Consider the following 27,734-nt stretch of genomic DNA (forward strand, 5'->3'; position numbering starts at 1 on the left):
ATAATAGTATCTTTTACTATCTCAGTCATAAACAGCTATTCTACTTACTACATCAGGAATTATGCAACTCAAAGTCTCAGTTAGATTATAGTTCCATTTGCTCAATGAATTGAGTCACCATGTCTTTTAGCAATAGGTTTATTTTTAAAATTCAGATAAATGGGGGTTATTTTGGGACATTGATAAGCAAATCACAAGGACAAGTTTCTTTGGAGCTATAAACACACTTTATTCATTATATGAATCCTGATTTTCAACAACTTGTGTTGTCTTCCCCCAAAAAAGTTTATTGTCATTTTGTTACAGAAACAACTCCTGTGCTCTTAGTCATTTCTTTCAAATTAAAAAAAAAATGTTTGATTCCTTATCTCCACAAAGTATTTTCGCTACTTGACACAATCAGGAAAAAAAAGAGGTGGTCAGAAGATTGATGTTTTGCCTTAGGGAAGTGAATGAAAGGAACAGATTGGAATATCCTTTCCTTTTTCTTTTTCTTTTACTCTTTCTGTTTTGGCTCACAATGCTAAAGTTATTTTATGCTAAGAAAATTTTCTTATGATGTATTTCTGGTACAATTATTATTCATGGTGTGCTCATTTCTAGCAGCATATTATGTGTATTAACCCATTAGAGGGGAAGCACTGTGATTATAATAGTGGAAATGCCATTAGCTATGCACTGTAATTTAATATTTAGATTTGTATGGTAGCCGTTAACCACACTGGCTATTAAAATTAAAATTCTAATTAAATTAAAAATTCATATGACTATTAGCTACCATATTGGACAGTTCAGAGTAGAACATTTTCATTATCACAGAAGGTTTTATTGGACAGCACTACTTTAAAATTTTAAATGAAAGTCTTTGTCATACATGTTTTAGTTGACATGTAATATTTTTTCTTTTTTTTTTTTTAAGATTTGCCCTCAGCTAACATCTGTTGCCAGTCTTCTTTTTGCTTGAGGAAGATTCGCTCGGAGCTAACATCCGTGCCAGTCTTCCTCTATTTTGTATGTGGGTTGCTGCCACAGCATGGCTGATGATTTGTTTAGGTCCACTCCCAGGATCCAAACCTGTGAACCTAGGCCATCAAAGTGGAATGTGCCAAACTTAACCACTACGCCATGTAATATTTCTTTACAGGGCAATGTAATACTGTGTTTTTTTAAAGCACTTACTATATTCAGATGTTATAATATGCTAAATAGTGAGGATACAAATGTAGGTCATTGAGGGCCTTTTTCATCTCTATGCTCAGTGTCTCACATAGTACTTGACATAGAGTAGACATGGGGTACCTTTTCTGAATAATTGAATGGATCAGGAAAGGAAGAGTGAATCCGCACTATTGCTTCTGTGTTTAGAGATAAGGTGACAGAATTCAAGATTGACCAGTCCAGAAGAAAGCTAGAAAATTACTGTAATTTTATAAAAGTACAACTTAGTGTTGTCATATTAAAATGCTGTTTCTTAAATTGTTCCATAAATGTAATCCCTTCAGATTTGTATTGGCAATGGTGGAAGGGCTGATAATATTGTCTTCTGATTCACTGAGAAAAATGGGGAAACTCTTAACCGAAACTCTCAACTTTCTGTTCTCTCAGCACTCACACTCACCAAGCTTGCTTATGTCTGTACTTCTTCCCTTTCCACCTGTCACAAAGGAAGATGTGATCATGCTCTTTTCCAAGCTAATGAGTCCACTTGTGCTCTTAATCCTCTTCTTTCACCTGCTGTCCACACTCCCCATCAATTATCTGTAATACGTTTACTCTCTCATTCTTTTCCTTTAGCCTGTCAACATGTTCAAGCCTCCCTCTGCTATTTTACTTTGTCCTGTACTTGTAACTGTCAAATTTTTTCAGTTTACTAAAAAATAGGTCTATTCTGCATAACTGTGCTGTGCAGTATACTTGAAATGTGGCTAGTTTGAATTGAGATATTCTTAAGTATAAAATACAGGGTTTCAAAAACAGCATAAAAAACAGAATGTAAAATATATCAATTTTTTTATATTGGTTACATGTTGAAATAATATTTTGGATATATTGGGTAAAGTAAAATACATTATTATAATTTATTTTACCTGTTTCTTTTTACTTCTAAAAAATGTTACTAGAAATTTTAAAATTATATATGTGGCTTGCATTTGTGGCTCATGTTATATTTCTGTTAGTGCTGCTGTATAACATTAAAAATGAGCTCGTGTTTCTAGATAGCACATTATCTGAGTCTAGATATCTCACTCACTAGACTAGACTATAAATATCTAAATATCTTAGGGCAGGGACCATATCTTGTTCATCCTTATTTTCTTTCCACTCAAGACAGCAACTGCCCCTTGTAGGTACTTACCCGCCAAATGTTGGTTGAATAAATGATTATCAGATTTATTTCAGCATCAGTTTTGAAGTGCCTGCATTCTTTGCCTTGCCTCTCAAGGAATGAATGAGTAGGAAAAGGAAGCATAGGCCTATGGTGGTAGTATTTTGGTGTGGCTAAATAAGTTTTAACCTCAGGAATTAATGTTTAAGAACCTAGAGCTTTGAATATTGGCTTCTTTTATCTCTATGTTCAGACATATTCTTAAATACCCACTTTTTCATTTGGTTAGGGTGGGCAAGCATGTGAGGAATCCCAAGTATCCCAGCAGCACTGAAGTACGGACCTTACCCAGATGCTCCAAAGAGCCTTCTGATTGCCATTTGTCTTTAAATATCCCTTCTATCCCTGAAGTCTGTTTTCAGCATGGGAGCCAAAGTGATTCCTACGTTTAAGACCACCTAAAGAGCTGGCTTCTTGCTCAGAGTGAAAACCAAAGTCTGCTTGATCTGTATCCGTCCTCCTCAAACCACTTCTCATCTCCCATCATGCTTCACTCTGCTTTCTCCACACTGGCCACCTTGCAATTCATCAGAAGTGTCAGGCATACTTGAGTCTCAGGTTCTTTGCCTTGGCTGCTACCTCTGCCTGGAATATTCTTCGAGCTATTTGCTAGCTCCTTCACTCCCTTCAAGTCTTTATTAATGTTTACCTTATCAGTGAAGCCTTTTCTGGATATTAAATATAAAATTGTAACCCACCCCAATAGTTCCTTATCCCCCTTCCCTGCTTTTTATTTCTCTTAGCATTTATCACTATTTATACTCTATAATTTACTTGTCTCATTTGTCTCATGATTGCAGGGATTTTTGTCTATTTTATTTTACTTCTCCATATAACAAAAGCTGTTTCCCAATTCTTTATCCACTCTTAGGTGACACCATTTCTTTCTCATTTATTTTTTCATTGACCCAAACATTTTCAGAACACCTACTTTGTGATAGCACTTTGCTAGGCTCTGGAACAAGCAGATGAACCAACCCCTGCCCTAGCCACTCTTCTAGGAGTCTACTCTTCCCTAATGGACATTTAGATTGTGATCATTTTTTTCCTATTACAAAAAATGTTTCAGTGACCGTTCTTATTTAATGGGAATACTTAGAAGTGTAACTGCTGGGTCATGGGGTGTGCGCATTATAACTGTTACTAGATATTGCCAAATTATTTTCCGAAACACAAGAGTTCCCCTTTCCCTACATCTTGGTCAACACTTTGTACTGTCAGACTTGAAAAAACTTACCCATTGGGTGGGTGTGAATTGTATTTCATTTTGTCCACATTTGCATTTTCCTGATTGCTAGTGAGATTCAGATGTCCTGTATTTCATTCATATGAATAGTTTACTCATTTTTCTATTGGGTAGTTTGTCTTTTCCTTATTAGTTTCTTCTGTGGTCTGAATGCTAATTTTTTGTTGTATATATTATAGGTATCTTCTTCCAGTCTGTCCCTTATAATTAACTTTGTTGATGGTGTCTTTTTGATACAGAAATTTTAAATTTATTGGTAGGTAAATTTATTAGGCAAATGATTTCTGCCTTTTATTATTTGTTTAACAATTCCTTTCATATACCAGGATCATAAGACTATTTTTCTAATGTTTTCTTCAAATTGTCTTAAAATTTAGTCTTTCAACATTTAGCTCTTTAATATATCTGGAATTGATTTTTTTATATGGAATAAAGTAGGGAATTGTTTTATCCCCTATGGAAAGTTATTTGACCTACTGCTGTTTATTGAATGGGCTGTCTTTTCCCCACTAATCTGTGTTGTTTGCCTTCTGTGTCATATACCAGCATTCTCTGTCACGTATCTTGTTCTCTTTCTAGGTTCTCTATTCTGTTTCATTTGTCTGTTACCTATTGGTGTACCAATAATGCACTATCTTAATTACAGTATTTTTATGATGTCTTGATATCTGGCCAGGCAGAACCCCTAGTCCTTTTTCTTTTTTTGCAGACTTGCGTTGGATCTTTACTCTTCCATATGCTATTTATAATCACTGTCTAATTCTGTGGAAAATCTTTCTAGGATTTAGATTGGCTTTACATTGAATTTGTTACATTTCTTCTATTCATATTTTTCCGTTTGATAATGTAAAAGCTATGGATTGTATTTTCATCCTTTATTTATTTTCTAGCTATGCCTGTTTCTCTATCCGCCTACAAATAATATAGTGATTTAGAAGATTTTAGCCCCAAAATTCCACCTCTCACCTTCCACATTACTATTACATTATACTTTAGTTCTACCTTTCTTTCTTTTATCAGCTTTATTGAGATTTAACTCACGTACCATACAATTTACCCCTCTAAAGTATACAGTTCAATTTTTTGATATATTCATAGAATTGTGTAGCCATCACCACACTCTAATTTTAGAACATTTTTATGCTCCCTAAAAGAGACTTGCTACCCATTAACTCTCACTCTCCATTTCCCTAAACCTCTAGCCCCCAGCTCTAGTCGATCACTAATCTACTTTCTGTCTCTATAGATTTGCCTACTCTGGACATTTCACATAAATGGCGTTGCACAATATGTGGTATTTTGTGACTAGGTATTTTTCACCTAGCATAATGTTTTCAAGATTCATCCATGTCGTAACGTGTATCAGTACTTAATTTCTTTTTATTGCCAAATAATATTCCATTGTATGGATATACTACATTTTATTTATCCATTCATCAATTAATGTGAAATTTAGTTTATTTCCACCTTTCTGGCTATTAGAAATAATGCTGCCTATGTGCAAGTTTTTGTGTGGATATATATTTTTGTCTCGGCTATATATCTAAGGAATGGAATTACTGGGTCAAATGGTAACTCTATTTTTAGCTTTGTGGGGAATTGCCAAACTGTTTTCCAAAATGGCTGTACCATTTTACATTCCCACCGGCAATGTATGAGCGTTCCAGTGTCTTTGTATCCCTGCCAACACTTGTTTTTGTCTGTCTTTTTTATTATAGCCATCATAGTGTAGGTAAATTGTATCTTATTGTGGTTTTGATTTACGTTTCTCTAGTGACTAATGATTTCACACATCTTCTTATGTTCCTATTAGCTGTTTATGTATCTTTCTTAGAGAAATGCCTATTCAGATCTTTCTGCCTGTTAAAAAAAATTTTTTTTAATTGAGTTGTAAGAGTTCTTTGTATGTCCTGGATATAAGACCCTTATCAGATATGTGATTTGCAGATATTTTCTCCTATAATGCATTTTTTAGTTCTCCTTCTTTTTAAACTCAAAACATTTTGTAACTTTTAAATAATTACTCATTTTAATTTCCTACAAGGATTTAGTGATTTCTTTTACTCACTATTGTTTCTTGCATACTACCTCTTCCCTTTGGATTTACTTTTATTCTTGCTGAAATGCGTCCCTTAGTTATTTTTAAGCAAGAGTTTATGGGTGGTAAACTCTCTTAGTTTTTATGTCTTAAGATGACTTTATTTCATAATTTCTATTTAATACTAATTTAGGTAGATACAGAATTCCAGATCAATGGTTAATTTTGCTCAACATATTGAAACTACTACTTATTCCGTTGCTTTCTGACATTTATTATTGCTGCTGTAAAATATGTTTTTAATCTAATTGTCATTACTTTGTTGATAATCTCTTTCACATTGTTTTTAAGATTATCTCTTTGTCCTTGATATTTCACAATTTTACTATGCTGTATCCATAAAATTTTTTCATATTATTTTTGGTTTTTTTCTGCTGTGTACTTGTGTGTGCTTTCAATCTGAAGGCTCTTATTTCTATACTTCACACAATTTTCGGCCATTTTTTCTTTTAAAAATTGCTTCTTAGCCTTTAATTTTCTTACTCCAGAACTTGTTTGACATTAATCGGTCCACCATAGCTCTTCACTTCTTTTTCATATTTCCCATCTATTTTCTCTCTGGGCTACTTCACTGTGAATTCCTTAGTTCCAGCTTCCAGTTCGCTAGTTCTCTCACCTGTGTCCAATCTAGAGTTCATCCTATCTTCTGAATTTTTAATTTAAATGGACTCTTTTTCATTTTCAGAATTTATTATGGAACCTCTTTCATTTCCATCTATTCTTGATGCATATCTACCTGATTTGTCTCATAATATTTTCTTCTTTTTTTAAAAAAACATAGATATTATTCTGTCTTTGGAGGTTTTATACATATTTAAAAGTATACAACTTTTTTCAGCCTCCTGTCAATTGAACCTGATGCTAGGACCCAGGTACAATGGGAGTGCTGTTAATCTTTATCATGCTGTAAGAGTTGAACTTTAGGCTGCCTGTTTCCAGACTCAGAGTCCCAAAAGGTCAGCCCGTGATTACAGAAATATCATCTTATTTTAAGCCTAGCTCAGTCTTCTTAGTTAAAGAAAAAAGATTTTATCCAATTTTGCTTCTGTTAAGTCAAGGGAAGTGTTCAAAGTATGGACTTTTCCAAGGTCAGTAACTAATTAGTGCCAGAGGCAGGACTGGAACCCAGAGAATTTTTCCAGGGAGTTTAGCAGAGTGGAAGAAAATGAGCAGTAACAGCAGTTTTCCCCATATCTCTCTTTCCCCATCCTGCCATCTAAAATCTGCCCAAGAGAGACGCAAGACTAGAGAGTGGGTTAGGGGAAGACATTTCTAGCAGCAGTAGTACTCTGGAGATGGGAGTGACAAGTTTATAGAGGAAATGGAGAGAAGTGATCTAGAGTTCCTGTAGATAATCAGCCATAGCTATTCTCAACTTGACATATTTTAGATACCAGAAGACATTAGGCCTTGCTTGTACCTTAATGTATAGTCGTGCGCCACATAACAATGTTTCGGCCACCAACAGACTGCTGCATATACGATCTTGGTCCCGTAAGATTGGTACCATATAGCCTTGGTGTGTAGTAGGCCATGCCACCTAGGATTGTGTAAGTACACCCTATGACATTTGCACAATGGTGAAATCACCTGACGACATGTTTCTCAGAACATTTCTCAGAATGTATCCCTGTCATTAAGTGATGCATGACTATATGTCTCCTTTTGAAAATGTTATCTAATGTAAAATGCAATATGTTTAAATCAACCTAGCAGCATGGCAAATTTTTTTGAAAGTTTTTCAAAGTTATTAATTTCTTATTTTTCATTTTGAACCTTAGGAGCCCAAAAATTAGTTTGAAGTTTATGATGTGGAAACAGAAAATGAAAATGCTGAAAAGAGATAGGATAGTTGTCCATTTTTATTAATAACTTTTATTGCCTCCGTAATGGAATTATGCTATACTTTTAACTCTTTATTCACAAGAATGTATTTGATAATTTTCTATAGGGAAAAAAGTCATTTAATGACTTACTGCTATTTCAGTCAAAATTTTACTTGATATTTTTTTCACTTTTTCTGCTTATTAAGAGGCCTTATTTTTAAAAAATCAAGGTTTGTTCAGAGCAGGGCCCCTGACATCTCATTTTGGTATTTCCACAGTACCAAGCATATATCCTAGCATATAGTCAGTGCTCATAGTATTTATAAATTGAATTTTTAAAAATTAATTATAAGATAACAAATGGCATAGTAAGTAGCTTGATATTTCAGAATAGTCAAATATTTTTACTTAAATTTGGTACATTGCCTAGCATAGTATCAAGCACATTTTTCTCAATAAATACTTGTGTTACATATTAGTGTTCTAAAATTTGCTTTGTAGAGTCTTTTGCAATGAGTGTAATTGGCAGATAAAGTTTGAGAAGTGTATAGTCAGTTTAGGTCTTAATCCCACGTTACCCAGAAGATTGTCTCTTCACTCTTGCATCTCTTGAACTGCAAAGGGAATGTAGATATTCTTGCTTATCTCAGTTCTCCACTATGCTCTTTAATATACAAGTTCTGAAAACTCTATCAAAGATATGAGGGTGGACCTGATTCTTTACTAGTGAAAGACAGGGAAGCCATTCTCTAACTTTGTGTTTTTGTATTGAAATTTAAATGTTGTAAAGGTTCTGGCCTCTAACTTAGATGTGCAGGAGACCTTCAGACTTTGTGGATCCAACTCTATATGCAGCATTAAAGGAAACTGATGCAGTGTTTAAGCTGCCAGTGTTGATCAACTTTTTTTTCCAGCATGTATTTGCAGAATTAAAAAAAAACCCTTAGGAATTTATTATGAGATAGTAAAAGTAAAAGTTCTTAAACAATCAGAGATGCTTTTAACAGTCTTTATAATCTCCTAAACTATGAATTCCCTAGTGAGGAGGTTTTCTGTAGATTGAGGTAAAGTTTTCAGTGAGAAATGAGAAAAAACTAGGTCAATCTAACATGCATGCGTGTGTGTGTGTATGTCTTTGCTTAAATTTATAGATGTCCTTGTTTTTGAGGTCTTTTTTTAACTTTTAAAAAATAAACTTTTCATTTTAGAATAGTTTTGTATTTACAGAAAAGTTGCAAAGATAATACAGAGAATTCCCATACATTTCCCTCACACAGTTTCTCCTATTGTTAACATCTTACATTACTATGCTACATTTTTACACTGATGAACTAATATTAATACATTATTATTAAACTCCTTACTTTATTCAGATATTATTAGTTTTTCAATGATATCCTTATTCTGGTTCAAAATTCCATCTGAGATAACACATTACATTTAGTCATCATGCATTCTTAGTTTCCTCTGGACTGTGACGGTTTTTCAGATTTTCAAGAACTATCTTTTAAGTCTTAGATTATTTTGCTTACTTTGTTTTTTGTTAATATTCTTGCTTGGAGGAATAAAAGTTGGCAACCTTCTGTCAGTTTCCTAATTAAAAATTTTTTTTACTGGTCTCTGACATCCAAAACTGTGAGAACGCAATGCCTTTGGTTATCAGAAGTCATTATGATGACCATTAGTAATTGAAGAGTCTATAAGTTTCTTAGTTTTGTTGTACAAGAAATATCTATTAGTAATAAAAAAGTGAATGTGAATTTTAGATTTAATTGATTCACAAAGGAAAGAACTGGTGTTGTGATTTGTGACAGCAGTCTGAGCTTCTATTAGGAGTATGAGTGTATGCAGAAAGCCATAGGAAGAGAAGTCTGTAAACACACACTGAGTAACTGAACTCACTTGCTCAAGTGATGACTGTATCACCTCATCACAAAGATATTTAGAATTACCAAAATGGAAAATGTGATAGTATATCATTTCAGCTTTCTTCATTTTTCATGTTCAAATAAAAAAATTATCTCCATTTCAAATAAGGAGAAATCCTATCTATTTCCAAATTTAATGCTTTACACCTTGGCTCTTGATCATTTTCTCTTTTCCCCCCTTGATCCTTCAGTAATTTTTTCTTTCCCATAACTTTATTTTTCTCCCTCTTTACCAGATGCTTCATTTCAGACCTAAAAATATGCTTATAATTTGCTTACACTAAAAATCTTTCACTTGATTTAGCTTTTCAGTACTTAACCACTATCCCCACTTCCCCATCCATCTCTCTGCCAACATTCATCAGTCTGTTGTAGTCCTTTTAACTTTATTCAAACTGTATTGCCAAAGCCACCAATGGTTTCCTAATTATTAAATTCAGTCGTCTTTTTTTCAGTTCTCATCTTTCTCTGCAGCATATGAAATAATTCCTTTTGTGCTTTTTTCTTCCTGGTTTTCTGCCACACCACTCTTGTTTTCCCTCCTCTCTGATGGTCTTTCTTCTTTGCGTAGTCCTTTTCTCTCACATGTGTCTTAAATGATAGCCCTGAGAATTCTCTCTTCCCTATCCTCTTCTTCCTCTATATACTCTTAATAGGCAGTCTCATACGTATTTCTGACTTTAACCATCAGCATTATGCTTGCTGGGTTCCAATCTCAAGTCCAACCCTCTTTCCCAACCTCTAAATAAACATATCCAGTTGCTTACTAGATATCCATGCAGGGTGTCTCACACTGAAACCAGAAAATAAGTCTAGTTTGATCTTAAATATGTGAGAGGGAAAGAGGAAATTAGATGACATCTAATATAAGTACTGGAGGCCTGAATCACTAAGGTTTCATCAACTGCAGGTAGGCAGGGACTAAGTCATATATTTCTTTTTATCATCAGTGGTCCTTAGCACACTGCAAAGCACATAGAAAGTACTCAGTACATTCTCTTTGATTGGTTGCTAAAGTAAACTCTCTACATGCAGGAAGATACCAGAAGGCAAGAATTATAGATCAGCAATTATGCTTTAATAGTCATTATGCAGGGAAAATGAACTGCTTGCTGAAAATATACTAAAATATTCTTTTCTGTGTTTTTTAAATACATTTCCAGAAATATTTGACCCAGTGTTGCTAAATAGTCATTTCTGTGCATAAAGTTTAATTTTCAAATTTTCATAGCAATAGTTTAGGATTTGCTGAATTCTTTTTTTTAATTCCTTTTTTTTTTGAGCTGTATAGACATGTTTTACTTTCTTTTAAGCATGTTTCTCAGGTTCCTAGCATATAAAATTAATAAAATAATTGTGTATCTTCTCTCCTTTTTATCCTTCCCTACTTCTTTCTACCTTTTGTTTCAGTTCTTATCTAAATAACTAAAAGGATTCACTCAGTATCTCTGGTTTTGATTTCAATTTAAAAAAAAATTTTTTTTTTTTTGGTGAGGAAGATTGGCCCTGAGCTAATATCCATTGCCAATCTTCCTCTTTTTTACTTGAGAAAGATTGGCCCTTAGCTAACATCTGTGCCAATCTTCCTCTGCTTTGTATGTGGGACACTGCCACAGCGTGGCTTGATGAGTGCTGTGTAGGTTTGTGCCTGGGATCTAAACCTGCCAACCCTGTGTCTCCAAAGCACAGCATGTGAACTTAACCACTATGCCACTGGGCTGGCCCCAATGTATTTTTTATGTTGTTATTGTTTAAAATTTTTTACCTAGTATATTAACCTGTTTAAATCTGTGCTTGGAAATACTTCTTGTATTCTTGTATTGTTTCATGATTTGAATGCTGCTGGTATCAGCAGCAGCTTCTAGCTTGAGGGATTCTATTATACACTCAAGATAGTGAATACTTGTAATATGACTTACATTTTGGCCATTTAAGTACATAGTTGCTTTTCAACCCTTTCGCACCCAATGTTCCCAATTTCTTACAAATGTTTTATAAATGCTCCTTTCTTTCTCATCCTGAAATAAAATTTAAATATGTAACCTGCCTATGGAAATAACTTCTTTAAAAAAATCAACATTAAAACCCTAGTTGTTGTTTGAAGGAAAAATAACGTTTATATTAAGTCTATTTCAGTATGTAAATGCTCAATCATAACCACACTAGATGTAATGAATTATCAGATGCTGTAATCATTGTGAATGCATGGCTCCTAATGAAGATGCTGAAAGTGTAGTGTATTGGTGACTCAAATTCAAGTGACATTCCCATTGGTGATGCAATTTTCTGAAATAGTGAACAACTCTTTGTAAAGTCTGACAAAGCAAAATATTTTCTTTCAATTTGCATGGTAGTTACATTCCTGAAACATTCACAAATCCATACAAAATATTGTGTATTTATATTTAAATAGGAGGTTCATATTATTCTAAAGAGATTGTTATCAACATGAATATTAGGCAGGGCATTTGGAAGTTGTCTGGTTCACAGGACATTTCTTTGTTGGCAGGACTACAATGCATTACAGAATGTGTACTCTCTCTTCCCCACCTACTCATCTACCCACCCACTAAATGCCAGTAGACCCCCCCTCCCATCATTGTGAAAATCAGTACCAACCTTATTTCTGAAATCTTCCCTAGAAATCTTCGTTTCTTCCCTTGGGCTTGTTCCCCAAAAGCAATTTTGACTTTGAGGCATATATAGTATCCTAGCTGTAATAAAGGACTGTGACATACAGTTCTCTCAATGAGAATAGGAAATCACATTTAAGCAACCAATCAGAAAACAGTGGGTGACTGGGAAAGCCTGTAGAGCAAAGTGCATGGTCATTCAGCAATATTGTTTCAGTAATAGTATTAGGTGGGTTGATTTGCTAAATATGAATGCTTGTATTACATTGTACCTATCTGATAACAGGAACAACATACACTTTCATTCTGTGTAAGAACAAGTGTTATGGATTTTGAGAAACATGAAAAATGTTTCTTATGGCAAGATGAAAGGTAGAATGTCTAGATTGTGGAAAGTGGGATTGGTAGGAAGTACAGATTGTTGGTTTTTGTTATTGTGTAGAAGATTTGTTTTTTGACTGACTACATGTCTCTGGCCTGTCTCAGAGTTGTACACCATTGCTTCTGATGTACTAAAGAGGACCTAGGAAGCTGTCTTCATTGCCATTGTTTATGATTGTGAAAATGTTTGAGAAACCTCGGTAGAAATTTGTTTTTATCCATCTATCTCCAAACTGGATTCCACAGTTCCACGATTTACTAGTTTCACTCCTTATCCAGCCAATGTTCAACTGGATAGGCAGAGCAAAAAAATCAAATTTAGGGTTCTTGGTTATAGAAACCTTAAATTCTTCCTTACTCAGACCTATGACTTTTAAATTTGATCTGAACTGAAACCTCACACATTTATTTTTATCATAAATGTCTCTTTGATTCCATCTATGTAATTCCATACATAATAATTACCAGTCTAGCAAATGAGGCATTTATTACTCATGGTTAAATTATGGCTAAATAGGACTCTTCTAATCCAGAAAATCCATGGTAAAGTCCAAAATGGGTGAAATTGTTATTTTTAGTTGTGGTAAAATATACATAACGTAAAATTTACCATTTTAACCATTCTTAAGTGTACAGTTTGGTGGTGTTAAGTACATTCACATTGTTGTGCAGCTGTCACCGCCATCCATCTCCTGAACTTTTTCATCTTCCCAGACTGAAACTCTGTACCCGTTAAACACTAGCTCTCTTCACTAAAGCCCTGGCAGACTATGAATTTGACTACTCTTAGTCCTTATATAAAAGGAATCATACAATGTTTGTCCTTTTGTGACAAGCTTATTTCACTTAACATAGTGTCTTCAAGGTTTATCCATGTTGTAGCATGTGTCACAATTTCTTTCCTTTTTAAGGCTGAATAATATCCTGTTGTGTGTGTGTACGACATTGTATTTATCCATCATCTCTCGGTGAACACTTGGATTGCCTGTACCTTTTGGCTGTTGTGAATAATACTGCCATGAACATGGGTGTGCAAATATCTGTTGGAGTCTGTGCTTTCACTTCTAAGTATATACCCAGAGGTGGAATTGCTGGACCACATGGTCATTCTGTGTTTCCTTTGTTGAGTCACCATACTATATCCACAGTGGCTGTACCACTTTACATTTCCACCAGCGGTGCACAAGGATTCCAACTTCTCCACATCCTCACCAATACTCATTGTTTTCTGTTTTTATTTTTTTTTTAGTAATAGCCACCTTTTTGTTGTGTTTGGGGTTTTTTGTGTCTGTTTTGAAGCTTTTTCTTTCTATTATGGAGGAAATAGATCACATATAAGAATTTTAAGAGTCACAGATTTACTTGGATCACTGTGAACTCTAAAGATGATTTTTTTTAGTTATGTTAAAAAAGTGTGACAATAGTTATAGGACTATAGTTTTAATCTCTTCTTAGGTCCTTTATTTGTAATGCTTGTATTTTTCATAACTCTTTGGCATTTTAACATAGTATAGAGGCTGGTGTATTTGGTATGAAAATGTAAAATGTTATGATTCATTTCCAACTACTGCTTTCTGTCAAAGATCAACTTCTAAAAATTATAAAGCTCTTGGCTGATTTGATTTCCCTAGGCCTCATAAGTTTTTGGTTACAAGAGTCTCTTGCAAATCAGTCCCATGTGTCAATTCTTCCCCTGATCGCCACTATGAGATTTTTTTCCACCTTAAATACTCACCCACTTTCTTTCTTTTTTTTTAGTACCTGTGGATTTGCCATATGCTCACAAATCCAAACAGAAGAGAAAAGAGGTTTTGAATTTCATACTTTTTTGGAGTATGAGTGTTTATTTTTAAATAGTTTAAATATGTGTGCTTGCAGAGCATAGATTCTACTTTTTAGCAGGTATTAAAATAAAATCATGGTGGCTAGAATAGCATTAATCTGTCTTAGTTCCTTTGCCTGGGACAAGATGAAATCAGAGAAGAAAGGAGCAGGCAAGCATCAGGGGTTTGAGGCTGTGAATGGGTAGTGTGGGATGACAACAGAAAATGTGATATGTGCCAAAGGTTTCTGAACACTGGCATGTAGCCTTGACCTAGTGATTAGGGAGTTCAGATTGTATTTCTTTCTTAGTGCCATAGAATTGCTGATCTTGCTAGAAATAGTGTGAAACTATACTTGAACTTCACACTAACAGTATAGTTACACAATTAATTCTGATAACAGAGGTTTGTTTTGACTTCTGTTAAAGAAAGTAGAGGTGTTATTGAAACATAAGGATTCTCGTGTCATTTTTAAAATACGGATATTGAGATAGGGAATTGATTACAAAAGCAAGACTTTTCTTAAGTTGCTTTAAGCTTCTTTACATCATAAAAATCTGATAAAAAACGGTGTTCACTCTCAGAAAAATGCGTATTTGCATGCAGTTTCAGAGATTCACAGACCTGAACCCCATTTATGGACCCTGCTCTAATTCACTTTCTTCACTGTTGGACAGTTTTATTCTTTTATTTTTATTTAATTTGTGGCTGGTTTGATTTGTTGGAAAGATGATGATGCTAGTAAATGAAATTATAGGTTTAATTTCCATAAGGGACATTTAGCTGTACTTACATTACAGTAACAAATATAAAACCCAACTATTTTGTGTGGGAGAAAAATACACACACCCACGTGTATATGCATGCCACTGATTGTAACATGATTGGATAAGATCATGCTGACTTTAAAATTTAATTTAAAATTGATTTTATTTTTGGAACATTTCAATGTGTCCCCTTGAAGTAATTGTAGAAATCTCAAGAGTTCCAGAACTTTAGCATTGATCACTGGTATATCCAGTAGAAGTGAATGGAGAATCATGAGCGTTTGCTTCTGGGAAGTGCATGCATTTATTTATATATACATACATATATACGTATAAATATGTAGTAAAAAATAAAAAATATATATATTTTTAGGTGGGTCTTCATTTTGTTTTTGTTCTTAATGTTAGATGTCCCTAGTAGTAAAATTCAATCTTGGTAGAATTTAGCAAAAAATAAAATTCTGTATCAGTGGTTCTCAGTCTCCATTGTCTTGGCGGCATCTTAAAGATTTATATATTCTTTTAGATGCTCAAATTTACTTTCTTTTTTCTTTCATTTATCCCAGAAGCTCACATGCTTGTTGTGTAACTTAGTGTTATGTTAACATGGTTATAGAGTGGATGTTGAATAAATGTGCCTCTTGCAGTCTAATGCTTCAGTTACCTGTGTGTCCCTCTTATAACTTGATGAATTTCACAGGCAAACTTCCTGTGAACCCCCTTTGAGAAATACAGCCATAGACCATAGCAGTCACATTCCAAGTATTTGTTTGTTCATTCAATTATTTATTGAGTTTGAGCGTGTTATGGTTTGCTTGAGTATATAACAAATCACGTAATTCTTCGTGGCTTAACATAGAACTTAAACTCAATAAATATTTGTTGAATGAATTAAATGGCATGTATCTTTAAAATGATTGTGATATTCTAGATGGAGGAATGAGTTCCAACTCTGATTGTGAGACATGCCGTTTTTCCCCCATGAGTTATTACAGGGCACAGTTGTGAAATATTTAAAAGAAAATTTATGAGAAAAATAAATATGCATGCCACATTTTGTCCTTGAAGAAACTGATTTTGAAATCAGACAAATAATGGCACATTCACATCTACAAAATCTGGTCATCAATATCAATAGCATAAACAAGTAAAGTTAAACCATGCTTTTTTTATGGAGCATACAAAGCATTTAATTTGCACAGTGCTGTACTAGTTGTTTCTAAGATCACAAAATAAATTTTTTAAAACCAAGAATAACAGCAATTGGAAACCATACATAACACTGTTAATATTCTGATGTACTGAACAAAATAATCCTCTACATAATATGGGGATGTCGACTGTCTACATGTGTGCTTAATGGAAATTTTACAGGGATGCTAAGTATTGAATCAGGCAGCCACATTACTTAATTAGTAGATTACTAAGTTAGAGTCCTTAATGTCTAAAAATGAATCATTGTAGTTTATGAATACCAAGTTTAATTGACCTTTTAATAACGTAGTAATACTAGTACATAGCCCTTGGCCACCATGAAAAAAATGAAAATCTAAGAAATTTCAAATCATTGCCTGTTAGAACCCAAAAAAGGTCTTGCATTTGATGATTGCTTTCAGCCTGTCAGGGAGTTCCCAAGATCTACAAAAGAGTATTGAAGACTTACTTGCCATCCAGGAAAAAAGTACAATACTGTAGGAATAAAATATCACTATTCTTGTCACCAGTGAAAACTTTTCCACTAGAGATCGTTACTAAATGTACCTTGAGAGATGGTCTTGAGGACCTTGAGGCTAGAATTATAACATATATTCATTTTTCAGGGAGACGATTGATAATGTAACTAGCACAAAGAGATGATTTTTTTTTGTAGAATGAATCTGGGCAAGACTACCCAAAGCATTGTAAGTCTTCTGGGAGCAAAGAACTTTGAAACCAAGTTGATCTGGATGTGGAAGAAATAAAATATAAACTTTTGTCATCAGATGTGGTAGGTGCTGACTAGGCCAGAGCTCCGTGAGACTTTTCCACATCACTGAGTAGGAATCCATCCTAAGAAAAAAGCAAGAAACCCCACAGGAATGAAAGGGAAGGAAAGAAACTTTGTCCTCAAATGCTTCTGTATGTCTTCTGTATGATTTTTTTTTCTTGTGGTGGTGTTTCTGACAGAGTATGGACTGTCTTTCATTACTGGAAGTATTATCAAGTTGGTTTATATCTGAAGATAATGTGCCTGTTTACCTATGAAAGAAAAAAGTATATGGCTTACCTCTCCTAATAATTAAATAGATTGAATGTCTGTGCAGTTCAAGGCCAGTGATTATATGTGTAATCTAATCAATTAAATAAAATCAGTAGGGGCTGCCCTGATGGCCAAGTTGTTGAGTTCGCCCACTCTGCTTTGGTGGCCCAGGGTTTCACCGGTTCAGATCCTGGGCACGGACCTAGCACCGCTCATCAGCCGATGCTGAGGCGGCGTCCCACATACCAGAACCAGAAGGACCTACAACTATAATACACAACTATGTTTTAGGGGACTTTGGGGAGAAGAAGAAGAAGAAGAAAAAGATTGGCAAGAGATATTAACTCAAGTGCCAATCTTTAAAGAAAAATAAATAAATGAAACCAGTAAAGAATCATAACAACTAGCCTTGTTGACCATTATTGCTTTTTCTTTTGCTTGGTCTCAGGGTTTTGACCCACCACATCAAAGTGACTCAAGAACCATTTACATAGCCAACAGGTTTCCTCAGAGTGGCCTTTACACACCTCAGAAATTTATAGATAACCGGATCATTTCATCTAAGGTAAGAATTAACTCTTTTTTAATTAAAAGTATATACCATTTTGTTTTGAAAAGTGATTTATTTGTGTATTGTAGTATACATTTATATCGTTAAAAATTCAAGGAAATGGTAGTTGGTAGATTTATCTTAATCAAAATTGTGAACTGTAAAATAAAAGAAGTTGCCAATTGCTAATACCAGGTTTCGAACATGCTAAAAATTATCCTTAGTTGGAATTAAACTAAGGAACTAATATTTATACTATGTGTCAGGCACTTCATTAGGTACTTCTTATATCATTTAATCCTTACAGCAACTCTGAGATAGCTTTTACAAAGTGTTGTTATACTCATTTTATGTATTCGTTTCTTCAGTTGAAGTGCTGGGAAATAATTTACCCAGGGTTGCACACTAGTAAGCGACGAGCTTGGAGTTTGAACTCAGTTTTGTGTGACTTTAAAGTCTGACTTCCTCCAATTTTATCGCTCTTCTGTAAACATTTTATAGTACCAAAGTACTGTTTCACTCTTACATATTCTTCCTTGTTTCCTTTTTTCTGTTTTTAAGATGTCTTAGTTTATTTGGAAACTGAAGATTGTAGAGTAATGCTGTCCAATAGCCTTTTCTCTCATAATGGAAATGTTTTCCACGCTTTATAATATGATAGCCATTAGCCAAATAGGTCTGTTTAGGAATTGAAATGTGGCTGATGTGACTGAGGAACTTAATTTTTAATTTACTTTAAATTAGATGTCAATAGCCACCTGTAACTAATGGTTACCGTCTTGGACAGTGTAGTTGTAGAGGATGTAAATCAAAAAGACTAATCGTAGAGCTCTCCTTAGATCATAGCTATTACTTAATAGACCACCTTAAGAAACATTTTTGCATTGCTCCTTCCCTCCCTTCCAGAGTGACTAATATTTTTTCTCTAATCCTGATCTCATCTTTCCCAAGGATGTCATCTTAGGCCGGTAGTTCCTTTGGCCTGCCCCTTTTTTACAGCCTTCCCATTATTTACATATGCAACACACCCGTTGGTGACATTTCTCATTTTGGACAGTGGTTCTAAAGCAAAGAGCAGGAAGGGGAAGTAGAATCGAGGGTAGTAGAGGAGCTCTCAATTAATGACACAGTTCTTAGTAAATTGTGCAAGAAATAAAAATCCTTCTTGAAAATTTTGGGTTTTTTTTTAAACTTTGCATATAATTTATGTACAATAAAAGTCACCAATTTAAAGTGTACACTTTCATGAGTTTTGACAAATGTATAATATTATGTGACCACCACCACAGTCAAGTTGTAGAATATATCTATCGCTCCAAAATGTTAGCAGCCAGTCCCCCTCCTTCTCACCTCTAGCACTAGCAACCACTGCTCTACTTTCTGTAACTAGAGTTTTGTGTTCTCTAGAATTTCATATAAATAGTTACACAGTTCGAGTCTCTTGTTTCTGACTTCTTTTCACTTAACATAATACTCTTGAGATTCATCTTTGTTGTTGCAAGTATCAGTATCAGTAGTTCATTTCTTTTTAGTGCATAGTTTAGCCGTCAGCCTGGGTTTGGATAGTTTATGTTCTGAATTTGGGTCATTTTGCTTTCATGGACCTTTCACTACCAGTATTTTCCCCTTAAATTTCGAGCTACGTTTCCAGCCCTGGACTCTAATGTCTGTCATATTTTGTTGATAAGGGTGTAGTTTTTCCCTCCTGTTTTCCTGCAATAGCTATGAGAACTAGAGAGCGTCTCCGTGCTGAGAAGCCATAGCTCACAATTCATCCTCCTTCCATTTGCAGTTTTTTTGAAATTAAACTTTCTTTTAGTTTCTATCTATGCTTTGGACCCAGTCTAGGATTTTGAATAGTGTTTTTAAATCTGGTTTTTGTAGTTCTCATCTGCTGGAGTTCACAGGACCACTTAACTCCTCTGCCTGTACTGCAGGCTGTGTGTCCTGGAAAACTTTGGGGATTAAATGTTTTTGACCACAATTTCAAGAATGTAAATATTTATATAGACAGTGTCGGGGATTTTTCCTGACCGTAAATGAAGCTGACTTCTTGTTATTCCCTTTACGTTTCTACTCCTCTATTGTTCTCTTAAACTCCTTCCAGACTGTATTCCTTCTATCCCAAAAGCCATGATGAACTGTCCTCCTGTCTGCCTTTGTTCATGCTGTCCTTCCTTCCTGAAATGTTCTCCCTCTATTTGCGCCATTTTCAGGCTGTTGAACGTTCCTCTCTTAAAGCCCATGTCAAATATGACCTTCTTCATTAAATTTTTCTCTCATTGACTGCTTTTGTTTTAATTATTTGTGTATTCCTTCATTTACTTTATCTTTGAATACTGATAATTCAGCTACTGATAATTGTTCTTAATCTCCTCTATTTAATATTAAACTTATCTTTTGTCCTCTTATAGTGCAAGTGTCTTGCACATTGTAGATGCATGATATAGCTTTGTTTAGTTTAATTTACCATATTAACTGCCTTATCTTAAATTTAAACTTCTTTGCAATAGATTTAATTCTATAGCTATGCTTTGGTTTTCTTACTAATGTTAGACCTTAGGAGGAAAAAAGGTCAATTATTTAGTCATATATATAACCACAGAGGTTACACTTCTAATTCATTTTTCTTGGCCATTATTACATAATAATTAAAAGAATTTTAAAGCATAATAAATCATTATTTTTCTTAAAATATTTTTGTATTTAATATTATTCTACTAGAGTCCTTCCTCTGTATATGACAGGACAAGCAGAAATTCAGACTCATTCCGTCTATTAATATGTTTGTATTTTAGAAAACCTGGAAACAGTAAGTCCTAATATTTGTAAGCTAGTGTTCATAAGAAATTTTTATTTATTCTGAATTTTTCCATTGTATTATTGAACTAGCCAGAGAAAATATCCTGAAACCAATGACCTTACTGACAGTTTATGTAGTTGCTCTTTTCAAGATTCTGGAGGACACAATATATTGTCACTGTTATGATTTAAATAGATTGATGTAAACTTAGAATGTTGCCAACTTAATTCTTAGAAAGTTTTAAACATTTGATTCGGTGACTGAGGAGGTTACGTGGAATACTTTGACCCCTGTGGGGACAGCTGTCTTTTTACTCCAGTTAAGATGGCTGGAGATGATTTGACCCAGAGTTACAGTCTCACTTGTACACATTGAGCAGTGGCTTCTTTTGGTTTCAGTAAATATATACCTCTCTTTTCTCTAGAGCCCTGAGCATAGTTCCCATCCCCAAATTCTGGAACCACTGGTGCTACCACTTCCACAGGAAAATATGTTTCAGGTATCCCGGATTAGAACTGAAAATGTAATTTCACCTAAGAGAGAAAGGTTGTTAGGTATTGTACTACTCTTTATATACCCTTGGGTCAAATAGGCTTTTGTGAGCTCTTCTGGGAACCTAACCCTGTTTATAAAATTGTTCATATGGGATAGGCTGTTTCAGGTCTCAAACAACTAATTAAGAAGTGAATTTTTGACATACGAAACTGCAGAAATCAAAACCATTGTACATTGCACCAGAGAAAATTAAGTAAACTCCTCCTTTAAAATCTTGAATTTATCAGTAACCATTAAGGCTTCATTGCCTGACATCAGGATAGTTATCTAAAAAAAAAAAAAACAAGCCCATTGCAGCTATATTCATCTGTTCTGCTAAAGTTTTGATCTCCAGTGGTGTACCACGTGGGAGTGTAAATGCTTGAGATAGAGCAACAAATAAAACAATGTCCCTAGTCTCAGGGATCTTACATCCTATTGGGAGAAGGTACGTAGGGTAAAGTAACAGTGCTATAAAGTGTTTCCCTGTTTCATTTATGAAATTGTGTTGTAAGTGGTGAGTGACACAAGTAAAATTGTATTACCCTGCACCTATAATATAGAGTTATAGGTTTATAAGCTGATTAATAATATAACAGTAGACACTTACATAGCTATTAGTATGAGCCAGGTTCTGTCTAAGTGCTTCATAAATTAATTACCTCATTTAATCTTTATAACAACCCTATGCATTATTGTTATTATTGTCCTCATTTTATGGAGGTCAAAGTGGGTGCAGAGAGATTTGGTCCAAGGTCATTTAGTGACCTTGAATTAGGATTTACACTACAGCAGTTTAACCCCTACCATCTATGTTCTTAACCATTATACTCTACTATCTTACTTTTAACATTGACATTGTGACAAATTTTCATGCCCTTTATGAGGTTTTCTTGATGATTATACCAGTAATCACTTATGTAAAGTATTTTTAAATCTTTTTCACATTCTAGGTTATTTTTTCATATTCCACACTTAAAGAATAATTGGATAATTATACCATTTCCTCTGTTTCTGACATGAGCTAAATAAAGTATGAAATAAATTGTATCTAGTATCAGCATTTCTATCACCTCTTATTTATCTTTAGCATTAGATTTAGTTTTCTGTAACCAAAGTCCAAAATAAATTATTAAAATGTTGTTTTAGATCTGCCATCTCCAACTTCTAAAAAATCAAGAATTTAATAGCAAAATTGATAAGTTCCAGTTTATCTCATTTTTAAAAATTATGACAAAATTACCAATATATTGTAAAGAAAAACAGAGTAGGAAAAAAAGTCCTGAAACTCTTAAAAACCAGATAAATAGTTTCTGTAGCATCAAGAGTTACACGAATTTGTCTAAGGGCTTAGTAAATCTGGATTTTACTTTCCTTGTTGTTACATCTATATAGTATATATTATTTTTGAATATTAATTTATCAATCTCTTCTCTTTTTTTTTAGTATACTGTGTGGAATTTTGTTCCAAAAACTTTATTTGAACAATTCAGAAGAGTTGCAAACTTTTATTTTCTTATTATATTTTTGGTTCAGGTAAGCTTTGTCACTCAATAGTTTGTTAAATTTCTAGACATGATTTCTAAAAATATGTCTTCAGGGAAAAATTAAATTGCGTTCTAAATCATTTGACTTTGGGACCAGTTTTTTTCTGCAGAGCTTCCCCATTTTATTCAGTGAATACAATGATTTAAACCACATCTGTATTTCTAAAAACATAGCCTATGAGTTCTAAGATTAATTGTGTTTTGTTTCATCACTGATGTGCTGTGTTGCTGATAACCATAATCAAAGCCAAAAAATAATATCATCTTTCTGATAGTCTGCCTCAGAGCATAAGTATCTTGATTTTTAACGTACAGCACATGTTTTGGCACATTTCTGCCTATGGAACCATCTTTGTACAAAGTAAGTTTTTGTTTGGCTTTTCTTTTTTTTATTCCTTAAATTTCGCTTCTATTTAAAATTTTTTAAAAATTCTTAAGAACCCCATGAGTATAGATTTTTATCCAGTAGACCATTTTCTTAAGTTAAATTTGTATTCATTCCTAGCTGTTTGACGGTTTCTTAATTTTCACATTGTGCTTTTTTTCCCAAAATATCAAAATATCAAGACAACAGCTTATGAAACTTGAGTATAAATCAAAATTTTAAAATAGTGATTGTCATTTTCTTTTAAACAGATTATTCTTTTCTGATGGTACTTTAGCAGTCTCTTTCATTGTGGCATTGAATTTTTGTATAAACTCTAACTTTTCTCTCAGGAGAACCTTGGGATTTCCAAAGAAGAAAAAACTTGCCAAGTAATCACTTTAAAGCTTGAGGAAACATTTCCTTTTTAAGAACATTGCTTTCCTTCATGAACAGAGAAGGATTTTCTGATTTTCTATCAATAGAACATCAGCTTAGTTTTCTGAGAATAGTGAGAAATTTAAACTATACCCACATAACACATGCATTTGTGATATTTCTAGCTGAGATCAGGAATTCAGCTTGTCTGTGGAAAAGAACAAATTTAATTGACCTATCTAGAGTAAAGGAACATTAATAAATCGCTAGATCCATGTTCTAACTAACCAAATATAACCACAGGAAAAATTTCTTTACTTCTCCAGCAATTTATTGAAACCTCAGTTGTATAATTTAGATAATAATTGCAGCATCATTTTTCCAAGCTGTATCCCTCTGGCACTACTAGATGTAACAAAATCACTTGTAAGAAAAAAACCCTTTCCTTAGTCCCATTCCTTGTTCTTTCTCCTTAAGTGGTGAGTTTATTCTGAATCCAGGGTAAAAATTGCTGACAAACTTATGAGCGTTTATCAGGATGGGTAAATAAATGTGAAATGAGATTCTGAGCAGTTGTAGCTCTCCGCCTAGGCAGATATTGAGGAAGAGGTTAAGTATTCTGTGTTAAGAAGGCAGAGTGACTGAGTCCACTCTGGCAATGTTTGTGGGTATGCAATAGATTTGGATGTTCCACTAACACCATATAAAAGCTAAGTGAACTTGTGAACCTGTGAACTAAACTATACTCACTGCATAATTATTCTCTCCTATTACTTTTTACTCTGGACCATGATAAACATTTTATATAGTGTTCTCAGAATTCCCAATAAGTATGAGATTTTAGATGTTAAAAATGTGACGTGCACAATATAAGAACGTAATACTTTGCATTCTTTTTTTAAAATCTAGCTTATGATTGATACACCTACCAGTCCAATTACCAGTGGACTTCCGTTATTCTTTGTGATAACAGTAACCGCCATAAAGCAGGTATGAAAGGCTTTCTATCGTTTTACCCCTAAGTCACTCAGAAGTTGCTGAATATTTCCACTTCAAAGTTAACATTTATTTTTGTGAAAATAATTTCCATAAGAAAGCAGCAAATTTGTTTGATATTGCACATGGTAAGTTTAAACTGAGTTTAACCTCTCTGTTATATTTCATGTACCTGTGACTCATGGAATGATTACATTGTTAAAATATGTTGTTCTCTTGACACACCTAGGAAGCATCCAAAAACAAGCATTTTACATATACTAACCAATTTATATATGTAACAGTTTAATTATAATTATCTTTGTAGAGTTAGGCAATATTTAAAGGAAATAAAATTTAAAAGAGATGTGTTTATAGGGAGTGGAACATGTACTTCTGTCATGAACATTTTGAATAAAAATTGTGTAGTGATTCCTACTTTTTACAACTTTCTTTGGTCAAGTTGATTTTTACATAAAGTAGAACCCTAGGGGAAATAGCTTCAACCAAATCTTGAATTGATATTAAAATATAGGTATAGAAAAACAGGAATATTGTATAAACATACTGAGTAAGAAGTAAATTCGTATAAATGTCATGCCTTTATAACTACCACTTCTCAAAAAATCTTGGTGGAGGCTCAGTTATACAGAGATGATCCCTTCTGCCTGAAAGAGAATTGAATTTTCTTCGGTAAATATGATCAATTTTCATTTTATAAGATTTAGAGATAAGGTTTAAATTGACATGGAAATAAAATTGACAAACATTTTATAATTCTGGGATGAGTATATTCTTTATTACCTACACAAGAAGGATAAGAGGAGTCCATAGATGAACAATTACGTGATGTATCTAGTGTGTCAGAGTATAATGCTGCTGCTCTCGTTTAGTTTGATTTCCCTTTCTTAACTCTTTTATTGGAGACTAGAATTTGTGTACATCAGTAAGCATCCAAGTTACTTCATACAATTACATATCTGCTTGGTTTTGCAGATGTCATTTATTTCATCAGAGTACACATATTTGTCCTTTGGACCTCTTTTCTGTATATAGTTTCATCTTAGGTGATTTTATCTAGTCTAGTGCCTTAAAGTACCATGTATCTGTTGATGGTTCTCAAATTTATATGTATCCTGAAACTATTCCCTAAACTTCAGATACATGTACGTATACAACTGCTTGTGCAACATTTCCACTTGGATGTCTTAGGCTTTTCCTGGCTACCATGTCACTCTCTCATTTCCTGCTCTGGTCTTTTTTCTTCGTGTCATTTGTCACTACCTGTTGTTCTATTGAGTAAATGTTTATTAGTTTATCTGTTGCCTACATTCGAGTATTGAGCTCTATGAGGGCAGAGTCTTTGTTTTATCAGTTTACTTCCAGTGACCGGACGAAGGCCGTGCACATATTGGACCTGCAAAAAATGTTTGTTTGATAGATGAATAAATGAATGAGTGAACCTATTGAATGTATTTTTTAAAGCAATGTAAAATGTTGTGATACTTTTTGCCCTGGTTTCCCAGTATATATTTGGCCTAATAAAGACTGGGTTTAATTGGAATGTGATGCTATTCACTGAATTGAAACAATGCTGGTGAATTTATATCTGCAAAATGAGTTTATATAATAATAATTGACAACCTGTCTCCTTGCAAAATAGGTTAAGTAAAAACACATAAATTGTAAAGGTAGGAAGCAGGCAGATTATACCTCAAACCTATGTTAGGACGGTTATTGCAGGTAGGTACTAAATTTACTTGAGAGCTTCCTGACAACTAAGGCAAAAGGGGAAATATGAAAGGTCATGTAATTTTCAAAGAGAAATTTGATCTATAAGGATTTTTTCCTTTCTCAGAAACAATTTCAGGACTGATAGTTTTCTCTTTTGCAGCAACTCTTCCTAAGTTTTACTCATTTAATAAACATACAACATACTATGTACTGTTCAAGTTTGTAAATCCATTATTTTAGATCAATAGAATAAATTTTGGAAAAATTGTAAAAGTAAAAGTTGCCGTGTTCCATATCCCTTCTTCTTTTCTCCCCTTTTCGTCTGCCTTTGCCCTTTGCCCTTTATCAAAATAGGAAAAGCTGTATTACCAGTTATTTATACTTTATATGAATGAAGTTGTTGGTTTTGTTTTTTTTAACCTCTCCCAACCATGTTTGCATATTAAGTCTTCTGTCTAGTTGTATAATGCAAGATACAGTGCTCTGGTAAATATCAGTCTTTGCCCTTTATGAGCTTTAAACCTACAAAGTAGGGAAAGTAAGACCAAATACAAAAATAATTATAATTTAATAAGGTAGTAGTGAGAACCAATGATCTGTAGGTATTCAGAGAAAAGGTGGAATACTTCATCTGGATAATCAAGATTTCATGGAAGAAATATTAGAGATGAGACTTGGAATATGGGTAAAATGACAATTGGTGAAAAGGGTGAGAGGCAAACAACTTGGGCAAAGGCTCAAATGCTAGAAACAGCAAGACCTACTTTGGGAAGTGACATGTCTAACTAATGTTTGACCCTGTACAGGAAAGTACTAAAAGATAATACTGGAAATGTAGGTTGATACTAAATTAAGGAGGCTGAAAGATTCTTTCCTGTAAGCATTGAAAGTTATTGAGGGGGTTTTGAACAGGATAATGAATTAAAACAATGTTTTGGAAATATTAATCTGGCAGTAATATGTAGGATGAGTTAGAATTTGCAAACTTGTGTTAAAAAAGATAACGTTTTTATTATTATTGCTCTCCTGTTAATGTCATCTGACTTTAAAAGGAAATGTGCTCTTTTTACAGTTTCAGAAAAGATGTTTTGGCTCTCAAATTTCTCTAAAGTTGACCCTACCACATCTTAAATGGGGCTAACATAATTTAAGTATCTTAAGAATACTTTCTCAAAGGGTTTCTCCCTGAAAAAAATAGAACTTCAAAGCAATCTTTAATATTTGCTTTATATTTTATAGTGTTATAATATTTTTTAGGTAATACATCCACATATTTTTAAAAAATGGAAACACTACAAAATAACAGATAGTGAAAGTCTCTTATGCTCCTAACACCCAGTCTCCTAGTTCTCCTCCTGAGGGAACCTTTATTTATTTATTTATTTTTTTTTTTAAAGATTTTACTTTTTCCTTTTTCTCCCCAAAGCCCCCCGGTACATAGTTGTATATCCTTCATTGTGGGTTCTTCTAGTTGTGGCATGTGGGACGCCACCTCAGCTTGGTTTGATGAGCAGTGCCATGT

General features: G+C 33.8%; 1 protein-coding gene across 19 annotated transcripts in view; it reads left to right on the forward strand.

Annotated features, from left to right (window-relative positions):
* ATP11B (ATPase phospholipid transporting 11B (putative)) overlaps positions 1-27,734 on the forward strand; it is a 110,900-nt gene that overhangs the window by 3,519 nt on the left and 79,647 nt on the right. For 11 of the 19 annotated variants that reach the window (XR_011529363.1, XR_011529362.1, XR_011529365.1 and 8 more), the window contains exons 2-4: positions 17,776-17,892; positions 22,661-22,750; positions 24,413-24,493. Coding sequence is in view for 4 of the 19 variants with exons in the window: in XM_070583215.1 (XP_070439316.1) it covers positions 17,776-17,892; positions 22,661-22,750; positions 24,413-24,493 (288 nt within the window). In the remaining 15 variants the exon portion in view is untranslated. Of the gene's footprint in view, positions 1-17,775; positions 17,893-21,104; positions 21,180-22,660; positions 22,751-24,412; positions 24,494-27,734 lie in introns of all 19 variants that reach the window. The other 8 variants (XR_011529360.1, XR_011529358.1, XR_011529364.1 and 5 more) reach the window with 1 other exon arrangement.

This window comes from Equus przewalskii, chromosome 18 (genome assembly GCF_037783145.1).
Source record: "Equus przewalskii isolate Varuska chromosome 18, EquPr2, whole genome shotgun sequence".
Taxonomy (NCBI): domain Eukaryota; kingdom Metazoa; phylum Chordata; class Mammalia; order Perissodactyla; family Equidae; genus Equus; species Equus przewalskii.